This window comes from Acomys minous (assembly GCF_964271855.1).
Source record: "Acomys minous genome assembly, chromosome: 12".
Taxonomy (NCBI): domain Eukaryota; kingdom Metazoa; phylum Chordata; class Mammalia; order Rodentia; family Muridae; genus Acomys; species Acomys minous.
The window spans coordinates 40471596-40484801 of NC_140493.1; the positions used below are offsets into that span (position 1 = coordinate 40471596).

The 13206-nt window shown below is 45.4% G+C and overlaps 1 protein-coding gene across 1 annotated transcript in view; it reads right to left on the reverse strand.

Moving 5' to 3' along the window:
- WASHC5 (WASH complex subunit 5) overlaps positions 1 to 13206 on the reverse strand; it is a 53748-nt gene that overhangs the window by 9469 nt on the left and 31073 nt on the right. The window contains exons 14-25 of the mRNA XM_084749148.1: positions 13125 to 13200; positions 11113 to 11223; positions 9909 to 10049; positions 9101 to 9181; positions 8490 to 8591; positions 7624 to 7803; positions 6018 to 6142; positions 3730 to 3892; positions 2855 to 2957; positions 2685 to 2764; positions 1559 to 1662; positions 509 to 638 (exon numbers count right to left, since the gene is read on the reverse strand). Coding sequence (XP_084605274.1) covers positions 509 to 638; positions 1559 to 1662; positions 2685 to 2764; positions 2855 to 2957; positions 3730 to 3892; positions 6018 to 6142; positions 7624 to 7803; positions 8490 to 8591; positions 9101 to 9181; positions 9909 to 10049; positions 11113 to 11223; positions 13125 to 13200 — 1396 coding nt within the window. The remainder of the gene's footprint in view (positions 1 to 508; positions 639 to 1558; positions 1663 to 2684; positions 2765 to 2854; positions 2958 to 3729; positions 3893 to 6017; positions 6143 to 7623; positions 7804 to 8489; positions 8592 to 9100; positions 9182 to 9908; positions 10050 to 11112; positions 11224 to 13124; positions 13201 to 13206) is intronic.

Below are 13206 nucleotides of genomic sequence, written 5' to 3' on the forward strand. Positions count from 1 at the left end.
GTTATAATTTAAAATTCCCGAAAGTAAGCAGGGTAACCGTCTGAAGTGGTCACCTGTGTGCATCCACACACAAAAATACTCAAGTAAACAAGGTCCATTGGAAGTACCGGCAGCTGATGTCGGTTTGGGACAGGTGCTGCCCTACGAGCCCTGGCACAGATGTATGAGGAAACTCAGTGCTTTCTGGAGAGCGGAGTGGAACAACATGGAGCCTGGCATTTGAAACTGCAACCCCTGATGGCCATCAGGGGAAGCCTTTGCAGGCAGGACAGTAGTGTGGCCACCCAAGCCCCAGGCAACCTGCACTGATGCTAAACTTTCACTTTTCCAGAACGCTGACCAACTACAGCAGTCTCGCCCCCTAGGAGGAGACATCACTTAGAGACCTAACTGAATGGGGTACTGGGGGCTGAATGTATGTGATCTGTTACCTAGACAAAGACGCCTTTTATACCACTCAGCCCTGTACCCCCTCACCCCCACCCAATTTTATATTTTAGTCTTTAACCTTATTCAGTGGGTTGTGAATGCCAGCTGCTTCCAGATAGGCTGTGATTTCATATAAGAGTGTGTTATCTTCTTTGGGGTAAGGAAGCGAAGGGTCCTGATAGTGGGCTTCAATGTCGGCCAGGAGAGCCCTAATGGGGAAGAGAAGCAGCGATAAACATAAGCGGTCAGCTGAGTTTATACATCTGTAACTAAGTCTTGTCCTTCTGACTCCTGATTCATAGGCCTGTGACTGATTGCATGTCACTGTGAAATCTTACCTAGGGTCACTTTATCTCTTAGAGTCAAGCTAGATCAAGTGGTTCCACTACTGAGATTATAAAAAAAATTATTTGCAGCTGGGTGCGGTGGCACACGCCTCTAATCCCAGCACTTGGAGAGACAGAGGCAGGTGGAGCTCTGTGAGTTCGAGGCCAGACTGGTCTACAAAGCAAGTCCAAGACAGCCAAGGCTACACAGAGAAATCCTGTTTCAAAAAACAAAATAAAACAAAAAACAAAATAAAAAATCATTTACATGTGCATGTGTGTATGCCCTTGGAGGCAGCCGAGGACCTCTGATCCCCTGGAGCTAGGGTTGCAGGTGACGGTTGGCTACTGGGAACCAAAGCCTGGTCCTCTGAAAGAGCAGCAAGTGCTCTGAACTCTAAGCCATCCCTCCAGTCTCTCATTAGTCAATTTTTTATGAACTGCCTAACTGTTTCTAACACCTATTTTGTTAGAGCTGACTTTGGGGCGGAGAAACTGGACTGTTTATCAGAGCAGAAAGAGAGCAGCTGTCTGGAGGGGAGCGGATGTGTGCACCCCAGGATGTAGGTGTGTGCCTTCCCCTGCTCTCTGGTAACCACAGCTTAGTTCTTTAGAGTCCACCGCTTGTAGATTCTGTTAACAACAGCTTCCTAAGCTGGGCCATGAGCCTAGGAGTGCTGATGCATGTTATGTGAGCAAAACATGTTAAAAACCCGAAGACCTTCAAGGAACAAGATGTGAACCCGGGGCTGGAAGGTGGGCAGCCTGAGCCCACAGGTGGCTGTCCCAACCCTGGCACTCACTTATTGAGATTGTCCAGAGCAGCTGCCAGGTGTCTGGAATCAAAGCGACAGGAAGAGTTTAGCTCATTGGCGATCTGCTGTCTCAGGATCTGCATCTGTCCAACCTGAGAACAAGTGAGAGGGCGGAGAGGTGGTGCACAGCGCGCCTGAGAGCAGTCGCCAGCCTGCGAGCTGAGCTGGAGAGACTTGAGGGATGCACCTTGGTGGACACCTGTCTGCTACACTCTCTCTGTCTCTGAGGTAGTCATGGCAACTCCTCTAAATGCCTCTGGCTTTTCTTTCTCTCCCACCTGAGAAAACAGCCACACAGCAGCTTCATGATGGAAATAAACACTTTATTTTTTGTTTTTTTGAGACAGGGTTTCTCCGTGTAGCCCTGGCTGTCCTGAACTCACTTTGTAGACCAGGCCAGTCTTGAACTCACAGATATCCACCTGCCTCTGCCTCCTGAGTGCTGGGATGAAAGGCGTGGGCTACCATGCCTGGCTTTGAAATAAACATTTTTTTAAACACCCATGGAGCAGTCTGGATCAATGGTTTCACTGTGCCTTTACTTATATAAAGTAGGAGACTGGATTCTAAAATAAGCTAGTTTTCAACTAACTATTAATTGCCTCATTTGTCTTTATTCCTCATTTTCAAAGACACAGTGTTTTATTCATAACATCTGGATAATTAATGAGGCCAAAGAGCCCTGCTTCTTAACGTCAATGCTGGCACAGGAAGGAGAGGAACAAAAGCACTGTTGTAAAGCTATCAGGAACATACTTAGTCTAAAAACCGACAGACCAGAGTATCACATGAACCTGGAGGAAAATTCCCATTTCCTTGTGCAGAAACATTTCTGATTGGAGGCATTTCAGAAAGAAGACATTTTCTTGAGTAAGTGGGGAGCTGTGGGTCCATCAAGGAAAAGCCTAGTCAGTGGTGGCTCCAAAGGGAATGATAAAGGAATGAATGGTGTGAGAAATAACAAACTGTGGGAGCTCTGCTTTAATGACAAAAGGAATAGATTGCATAAACTGCAAAGTCACAGGAAAGTAATCATTTACAAACCCAGTGTTGAACAGCCCCACCGTCCCTAGCATTACACGGCAGCATCGACTGCCCTGCTCCCGCAGCATACCTTCATTATAGCCTCCAGGTAGGCGGTCCAGATCTTCTGTGTTTTGGTGATGGCAGAAAGGTAAACTTTACTTGAATTTGCTGAAAGTTAAAATATAATCTTAATCCAGTCAATTCAGAAAGGCTACAGCACAGCATTATCTCTGCCTTGGGGAGTCTCAAGACACTTACCTACAATGCTTTTTAGGGGGCTGACAGCATTCATGAGTGTTTTTAAAGTATCTTGAACAGTTCTATCTCTCAGGATAATTTTCTGAAACATACTGAGGAAATTCTACAAACAAGAAGTCATGATCAAAATCCAAATGTAACAACCCAAAACTCCAGTTAATACAAATGCTGTGTAGAATATCATACACCTAGGTCACACGGCCTCTCAGTGGGAAGGTGGCAGGTACCCAGGTTTCTACTAAGAACAGCACTATAAGGTGGAATTAAGGCTTCAAACACAGGTCTCTCTTTCCCAAGTGGAAATGAACTGAAGCAGTCTTCCCATAAGCTGGCCAAAGAAATTCTAGTTCACTCTCAGTTCCTATTCGCCTTGTAAAACCATCCGTGCCTCACATCAGGTGACAAGTCATGGAGCACAGTGATTTAACTGTCAGGTAAGACCTGCTATGCTTCCCAGGTAGACACTAGACATGCAGGCCTATAATAGGCAGTCTTTGTCTAGTTGGCAGGGCGCATACCTACCAAAGTGTGTTTGGATGTTTCCAGAGAAGCTTAACGCTAAAGGGAAGACCCACTCTAAACAGGGGCAACCCCATCCCAAGAGCTGGGGTCCAAGATTGAATTAAGAGCAAAAGTGAGTCAAGCATTAACATCCACCTCTCTGCTTCCTGACCACAGGAGCAGTGAGACCAGCTGCTTCATACTCTTGTGACCACAGTGGAAGCCATTCTAGAAGCCAGGTCCTCCCCAGCATGATGGACTGGACTCTCCAACTGTGAGCCAAACTGCTGCCTGCCTGCCTGCCTAAGTGGCTCTTGGTGGGTGTTTTATCACAGCGGTGGGGGAAGTGACTGCCGTGGGGGGTCCAGGCTCACCTGTAACTCTTTCACAATCATGAAGCATAGAAGCCTGTCCAATCCATTCAGACCAAAAGTCCCCAAGGTGGTCTGGATTTCTGAGAAGAGGCAACTGCTGGTCACTTCTTGATGAGTTTTCATGTCATACCACGTGTTCAGCTGGTCTATATAACATGTCATTCTAAATCAAAAGGGAAATCAAAGGGCCCAGCAGCTTAGAGGAGTGGAATGGGAGCTGGGGTGTCACCACCCAGGGCACTGACTACAGGACTTCTTTGTTTAGACAGTGTTACTATGTAGGATGCTGTAACCTGGACTTGCACCAGCCCCGCCTCAGCCTCCTGATTGCTGGGATTGCAGGTGTGAACAGGCACTACTGGTAATGACTTGTATTTCCTCACTTCTGTCCAGGCACTCAATCTTGCCTGTCTGATCACTGCCAGATGCCCCAGAAATTAAACCTCAGGTTGGCCTCCTTTCCCCACTGCATGTTGTTTCCCTAGTTTTATTTATTTCCACTGGGCTGAGCTACTACTGGGAACAAAACTAAGAAGACAAAGTTAAGTTCAGCTGCCAAGTTGGAGGACTCTAGAGTTTAGCTGCCTTTCTACAGGATGTTTGCTGAAATTCCAGAGACTGAGGACAAATGAGAGCCTAGTATCAATTCCCTTGGTAAAGAAGAAATTTAGAATCTTTGAACTGTGACATCTGAGACTGAAGACGAAGCATTGAGCTTTCTTCCCAGCTCAATAAATGGTAGATGGCCATCTTTTTGGCACCTCTTAATGATTCTTCTCAATCTTGGGAATACAGTATGGTGACAACAGTGGCAAAGAACAACTTCCACTGAGCACTCAGTATTATCCTGTATCACCCTCATAATAGCTCTGTGAAACAAAAGCCGTTTAACCCTCTAATGTTAGCAGGGAGATCATGGGCGGCTAGGTAGGCCTGGTCCCAAGATTATGTAATTTCAAAGCTTTGGTTCTCAAGCCATTGAGGAAGGTCCTGAGTGACTGGTAGATCCTGCAGAAGACACGGATGGTCACATCCCACTCCTAGATAATCTGATTTAGCAGGTTCGGGGTGAAGCAGCCTCTGCAGTCTTCGACAAGCTCTCCACATATAGGGTTCATGTTATAAACACCACACATCATACACACATGGGGCTTGAGAAGGAGTTGAAAGGCAAGAGTGAGGAAGTTAGAAGTAAGCGTGGAAAAAACCCAACAATTCAGGAAGAAGGTTTGCAAAAGCGCACACATTGTTTATGCTGGTCTTCAGGGTGTCCTTCTGTTCCCCAGTGCTGGCACTCAGGGTGTGACATTTGAGAGGAACCTAGTCTAAGGATGAATTCCCAGTCACATCTAACCTATTGAAAGTGTGAGCAGGCTGATGGGCAGGGCAGTTTTCTAGATGGCTCAGTAACTCAAGCCACAGTCACAAAGGACTATTTATTTACTCTCTTGCCTGTGACAAAAGAAAACTATTTCTGCTAGAAATCTCGAAAAGTTTATCTACAGTCGATTAACTTTCATAAATCTTGAGAGAAAAAAAAAAAAAGCCCGGGCTGGAAGGCAGTATGGAGTGTTGAAGAAAGGCATACACATTCACCGAGACCTTGGTAGGTGGGGACAGAAAGAACATTTCTTTCTTTGGGAAAGGCCACTCATCCTGATCCTCTGTGAGTAGTATGCGCCCAGGGGTAAACTGAGCCAGAAAACAGGTGGTCTTAGTACATGGCTTCATCTGAGGCTCAAAGGAAGAGGAAATGGGTTCAGCTGGATTTACTGAGAGGCGTCATGGTACCCACCACATATTCTCAGCAATAGTTTTAATTATGTGAAATTTTCACACAGTCCCTGCTGAAGGCAGAACTCATGTGACAAGGATGTGGCGTCACCGCTCACAAAGCTGTGTGGTGTGGCCTTGACTAGCACAGAGCTTTGGGGGTTGGGACTTGGCATGATCTAGGGACACCGCCTGCCAACTGTGTCATGCTTTTGTGTCTGAATTTCTTCACCTTTGATGCGGTAAAAGCACCAATGCCTGCCTCCTGAGATGATTATAAGGAGAAAGCATGTAGGTCTGGGGAACATGCTGAGAAAGAGACATGGGTGAGCACTCAGTAGGTAATGGCAATGATTAAGTGCTTGGGTGCTGGATAAGAAATAAGCATGCCATCTTTAATGGCCAGGATGTGTTGACAAGCACAAGACCAGGGTTAGGGACAAGGGAGCATACCTCAGTGACACAGGCATGGATGTCTAGAGGTCTGAAGCTCAGACACACTAAGACATACTTACTTGGGGTCTGTGATCCGCAAGATTTCTCTGCAGAGTCGACCGATAAACGTTACAGACTCATCCACAGGCATGAACTTCGGGATTGGAATATGAGTGGACTGGTACATGCTCTGCCAGTCTTGAATCTAGAAAACACAGCCATAAAGGTCTAGTTCTGATAGTCTAACTGGATAGCTTTTCTTTACATAATCTTTTAAAAAAGATTTTATTTATTTATTTTATGTATATGAGTGATCCATTTGCATGTACACCTGCAGGCCAGAAGAGGGCATCAGATCACATTATAGATGGTTGTGAGCTACCACATGGCTGCCAGGAACTGAACTCAGGACCTCTGGAAGAGCAGACAGTGCTCTAAACTGCTGAGCCAGGGGCCTCAGGCCCCTCTTTAAATAATTTTACAGGGCCCTCGTGAAGAGTAACAATTATGCATGCCTTGGTTTTGAATGGGAAGAATTTTAAATCACCACCAAATCCCTTACCAAATCTATATAGAACATAAAAAAGAAAAGAAACAACTGTTGAAAGGGGACATGAGGGCTAGGGGGTAGCTCAGTGGGTAGAGCGCCTACCTGCCTACCATGAACAATACTTGGGCTTCCATCCTCAGCACCTCATCAAGCAGGTACAGTGATGCAGGCCTGAGGCCCAGCACTAAGGAGTTGGAGGCAGGAGGATGGGAAGTTCAAGGTCATCCTCAGCTAAACAGTGGGTTGGAGGCTAGCCTGGGCTGTAGAAAAGTGAGAAATATGGAGAGACAGAGAAACATTTTTTTTTGTCTTGTGAGTTGACATGGCCAGTGTAATCTAAAAATCTAAAATATCATAAGCTTAAATAATAATCTTTTGAAAGTGTCACCTTCATGTGTCAGTTCCTTGTGTAAAAGCAGTGGCACTTGAGTTTGGTGTTATTTTGTGGTTCATGGAAAAGAAACAACTCTTGTATCCATTTTTTAAAAAAAGAAGACACACACACACACACACACACACACACACACACACACGGCAGATAAACATGATACGATACTGGACAGCCAATAGGGAAGCACACATCAAAAAAGGCACCTTCACACCCCACAAGGTTAGCTAAAGTTGGGGAGCGAACTGCAGCAAGTGCTGGCTGGGACATGAGGAAGGCGGAAGCCCGTGCACTGCTGGAGGACGGAGAGTGGCAGCAGCGCTGTGGAAGGTCTCTGGTGGTTCCTGGACAAGCAAACAGCACTACAAAGTCAAGAGAGGTCCCGAGTCTCCCACTCCCAGACCCCTGGGTTCTAACAAGCAGAGCAGCAGCTGCTACAGACACTTAGTGACATCTGCTCGGTCCTTGACACAGAAGCTCCCTGAGGCCAGGTCCCATGTCAACACTATCTTGAAATCTCCTGAAGGTCCTCCATGGGACTTAATGGCTTTCAGAAAAATTATTTAGACAGAACAACAACAACAAAAAGCTTTCTTGTGTTATTGCTATAATTTGCTGGAGTGTGTATTTTAAATATTACGAGATAATATATATATATATATATATATATATATATATATATATATATATATATATATATATATATATATATAAGAATATAGCCAAGAATTAAAAACTTGTTAAATACCTTTGTTCTTAAGAAGTTATTACATTCTTGCTCCACATTATAATTTATAATACGAGAGACTTCTTCCTGCCAAATCTTCAGACCATAAATGTTGACATAGTCCTGGATGTACTCAAAAGAACGATGGAATCCGTCCATGGTGGCTCCCAGCTCTTTCAGCTTGGGCATCAGCTCACTTGGCTATAGAGAAGAGGACAGGACAGCATCAGTGGGAGCAAGCTGTCAAACTAGCACCTACACAGATGCTCAGGGACCTCAGTCATGGCTTCACACACAGCCAACACTTTAGAAACACTTCCTTCCGCACCGAGGCTGACCAGCAGGGTTGTTAGATACTCAGCCAAGAGCAGGCGTCACTCAATTGGGAAGGAAGCCTCATGTACAGGACAGGACAATGAATACTGGTAACTTCACTGAATCTACTGAGAGACACATCTAAGAGTGTACATATAACACTTCAGCTCAATTTACCGAAGTGAAACATTTCTTATGTAAAAATTTCAGGCCTATTCATTTTTTTTCCTTAGAAAACTACTATACTTTTAAGTAGAAAATGCAAACTTTAAAAAACCTCACAGGTTTTATAGTTTCTATCTGTGTTATGGTGAACAAGTTCTTTGGACAATAAGTAACTCTGAATTGTAAGCGTCAGTTCAGTTTTTTTAAACATGGGATGTGCAGGGGACGAGTGCGTTGGTTTTAAAAGGGATTTTCTTTTGAGTGGACTATAGGAAAGGTCAAAAACGTATCGGTTGTTGGCACCACCCCACACATACTGGATGTTCAGAAGAGACGGACCTATCTTGTTAGGAGGGTGGTCAGTGCACACTGTGGGCTGAGTGACAGGTCCACTCTGGCACTTGTACCTTGGCCCGAGGGTTGAAGATCAGTCCTCGGTGGAGGGCGAAAGCAACCCGCTTAACCAGCTCCTTCCTTATTCCGTCCTCCAGCAGCTGCTTGGGATCCACCTAAGTGCAAGCCAAAGGCACTCAATGCAGTCAGGAAAAAGCAGGTCAGGAAGAACGGGAGGCGGCTAGCAGGGCCTGCAGTGCAGCATTCTCCCACCTCATCACTAAATGGTTTAGATGTCTGAATCTCTGTCCCTCTTCCATTGTTCCAGGGGGCACTGAGATTTAGTCCTATTGCCTCCCCAGGACTCTGTCCAGCTCAGTAAGTTTCACGATATTTTACAACATGTTACCAAGATGGCAGATATGGACAGTTTCTAATTGTTTCACATTTTAATTATTTCATTATATGTAACGTGTGTTCTCTTATAGCCAGTAGGAGATGGTGAGGTGAAATTCCAAGTTCATGTCATATGGTTGTCTTTAATTATGAGCAACCAGGATTATAATGCTCCTTCAAAAGCAAAATTCCTGAGCAACACCAGATGGTCACATATGTTCCGTATGTAATTACCAGAAAAATCAAACAAATAGCCCCAGCCTAACCAGAGCAGCAGCACTACTGTTACCTTGATGATGCCCACCAGGGTCGTTTTCATCATCAAGATGCCCTCGGTAAAGATGGAGATGGCGTGAGTGAGTTTGGCAACCTTTAACAGAGAGAAAGGGGAGAGGAAATAGATCACAGGAGCGTCCTCACTTCACTGCAAGGCTAAAGGATTGGCCCACAGTCTTGCAGTGGGCGAAGGCAACAGGAAATGGCTGTGGCTGTGTAAAGGACAGCGGTGTGCATGCACTAGGGATGGAAGTGAGGCTCTTGGGGCAAAGGAAAGACTGCTGCTAGCTAGGCTGGAGGACAGTCGCTGTCAGCAGTTCTCCATCCTTTAACACAGCACTTCCCTTCTCTGGGTTCTGTTTCTCATGTCTAAACTCCAGGACTGGCCTCAAGATAAGCTGCTGTACTGAGCTGCCTGGTTGTACTAAATGCACTTTTCACTTAACATTTTCAACTTATAAAGGATGTTCTGGAATGTGACCATAAGTTGACTATTGTATGTACAAGGGAGGAGCATGGATGTGAAATGTCCAGGTCGTGTAACACAGAAGAACAAGGGCAATGCCAGAGTGCTCAAGAGGAAAAGAGCTCCATCTCTCCAGAGGACTCATGGGTGAGGAAGGCTCTTAAGGGCACTAGGGCATTGTCAAGAGTGATGGTGCGAGTGCACTGAACTGCAAACCACGTTATTGCTGAGAGTGGGAGAACACAATCACAGGTGACCTGCTGGTCCCTGGGATGTGCCACGAGCCACTGGCCTGTGATGTTTTATGGGTTGGGGCTTCAAATATCAAAAGACAGAAAGCACAGGAATATGTCACCTCATATCGTGGGCCGAGCTGAGCATAGTCCCTCAGCTTGTCCTTGTCCAGGCGGGTGGGCACTTCGATGATGTCATGGGTCTGAAGCTTTATGATTTTTAGAAGAGATGTGAACATGCTTTCTGGAATGATCTGCAAAACCTTTGATGAAAAGACAGGGAAGAAGGTCAGGTGAGTACCTATACTAATTTGTCTTTCAGCTGATGAACAGTGTGTATGACAGCAAGAAGGGTACCAGTGTGTAGGATGGCAGTTTGCTCATAATGAGAGATGCTGAGAAATTTAAAAGAACTGTCTTTAAACTGTTAGAAGAGTGCTATGTGATGCATGCCTTTAATCTCAGCACCAGGGAGGCAGAGGCAGAAAAATCTCTTGTGAGTTCAAGGCCATCCTGGTCTACATGGCAAGTTCCAGGCCAGCCACAGCATACAGTAAGCTGTCTCAAAACAAACAACTTCTAGAAAGCAGATGCTCACGCCCCCCCACCATTAACTGTTCAGAGAGTATGTTAATCCCCAAAATGCTCAGGATGATTTATCAGGCTCCTATTACAGATTTAAGAGACCAATGCTGAATATGTCAGTAACATCTCAGGAAGTTCTCAGCCAGTGGGCTGCAGAGATGGCTCAGGGATTAAGAGCACTGGCTGTTCTTCTAGAAGACCCAAGTTCAATTCCCAGCACCCATGTGGCAGCTCACAACTGTCTGTAATTCCTATTCCATGGGACCCAACACCCTCATACGGATATAGATGCAAGCAAACACCAATGCACATGAAAAAGTTTAAAACAGTCCTCAGCCAGTGTATGATACAGACTGATTCTGAACTCAGACATGGCTGGGTTCTTGATCCATCACAAATGTTTGGAACAAGGACCAAAATTCTCCAGAAGACCTACACTAGATTCTGGTAAGGCTGCGTGAGCTGTGATCTGCACCTGAGTAGCCAGCTCTGACTCTGAAGAGGCTACATCACCTCTGTTCCTCAGCTTCTACAACTCTGAGGCCAAAAGTGGGTGAAAATCAGCATGATTGCCTTAGAAAGCAAAATCACACTTGCATGTCTGCAGGTGCAGTAAGAATAATATGTTTATTTTGGGGTATTGGAAACTTCTGGAAAGAAACCTGGAGGACAGGATGCTCCATCAGGGCACTGCTTAGGGCAGCAGCTAGCCAGTGAAACTCAGGCGGAGACACTTCTTACCTTTCTCACGTACGAGACCAATTCTCCCGAATAATACTGGGACACACTGAGGAGGTCAGGGCTATTTGCTTGATTAATACGTAGCAGGGGAAGATCAAGAGCAGAGGCAAGCTGGAAGGAAACAACACACATTTGTTTCTTGCTTCATAAAAGCCCTAGAAATCTATTTCCCGAAAGTGGAATTTACAACACGACGTTTGCACTTCACTCAATAGAAGGAAACATCTACAAAGTGTCCGCATGCCTCACGTGGGTTCTGACAACACATTAAAATACCAGGGATTTGAGTTGGCCCACCCCCAAATCAACATCATCTGTGGACTGTTGGGGTGCGTGAAATGGCTGGTCTTGCTGATCCAAAGCAGCAGGATCTCCATGACACAGGGCAACAACAGGATAACCATGACACAGAGCAACAACAGGATAACCATGACACAGGGAAACAACAGGATCTCCATGACACAGGGCAACAGCAGGATAACCATGACACAGAGCAATAACAGGATAACCATGACACAGAGCAACAACAGGATAACCATGACACAGAACAGCAATAGAATCTCCATGACACAGGGCAACAACAGGATAACCATGACACAGAACAACAATAGGATCTCCATGACACAGGGCAACAACAGGATAACCATGACACAGGGCAACAACAGGATAACCATGACACAGAGCAACAACAGGATCTCCATGACACAGGGCAACAACAGGATAACCATGACACAGGGCAACAACAGGATAACCATGACACAGAGCAACAACAGGATCTCCATGACACAGGGCAACAACAGGATAACCATGACACAGGGCAACAACAGGATCTCCATGACACAGGGCAACAACAGGATAACCATGACACAGGGCAACAACAGGATAACCATGACACAGAGCAACAACAGGATCTCCATGACACAGAGCAACAACAGGATCTCCATGACACAGGGCAACAACAGGATAACCATGACACAGAGCAACAACAGGATCTCCATGACACAGGGCAACAACAGGATCTCCATGACACAGGGCAACAACAGGATAACCATGACACAGGGCAACAACAGGATAACCATGACACAGAGCAACAACAGGATCTCCATGACACAGAGCAACAACAGGATCTCCACGACACAGAGCAACAACAGGATAACCATGACACAGGGCAACAACAGGATAACTATGACACAGAAGAACAACAGGATAACCGGGATCCCAGTGAGGATCTGATATTGATGGTGTCACAGAAGCCAGAGACCTCAAACAGACCAATGACTCATTGCAATGTGCATCTGTAGGCAAAGATGTGCGGACACACTGTGACATACTACAGCTTCCACAACAAGATGTTTTCTGTGCTTAATTTTTTTTTTTTTGGTTGGTGTTTTTATTTTGGGGTGGAGGTTACAAGGGTGGAAGACTGATACGAAGGGACCGGGAGATGAGTAAAACCAGGGTGGATGATGTGAAACTCACAAAGAATCAATGAAAAGTTTAAAGTAAATAAATAAAACAAAACAACCCCTGCGGCCATCTGCTTTTGTAGCAGTGTTTCTCCCACTGACCACCGGAAGCAGCTGGGAACTTGTGAGACATGTCCGTTATCAGGCCCTCTGCTGACTGAGTTAGCGATGCTGAGAGAGAGGTGGAGAAGCCGCTGTGCTAAGCAACTCTGAACCACGCTGCTGCTATGCCACGGAAGCTCTTTGTGTTCATGATATCTTTTCACTCAAGAAACTATTATGTGGTCCCAGCACATAGGTCTATATCAGATAGAGATCAACCATTTGCTGATAACAAGCCATAGACTTACTTTTTATTTTTACATAAAGAGCTAAACCTTGGCTGAATATTTGATGCTGCAGGATCTAGAACATTTTCTAAGACACTAATGAAATGTTTCATAAATGTTTAGTGCAAAGTGGATTACACCATACTGACAGATGATGGTAGAGAAAAGGCTGACTCTTTCCTCTGCCAGAGGATGGACATGGCCACTCTCTGCTTACCTTTAGAAATGTAGCTCTGAGTTTGGTAACCATGGACGGGTTTACTCTTATGCTTTCTTGCATGATGGATGTGAAACTGTAA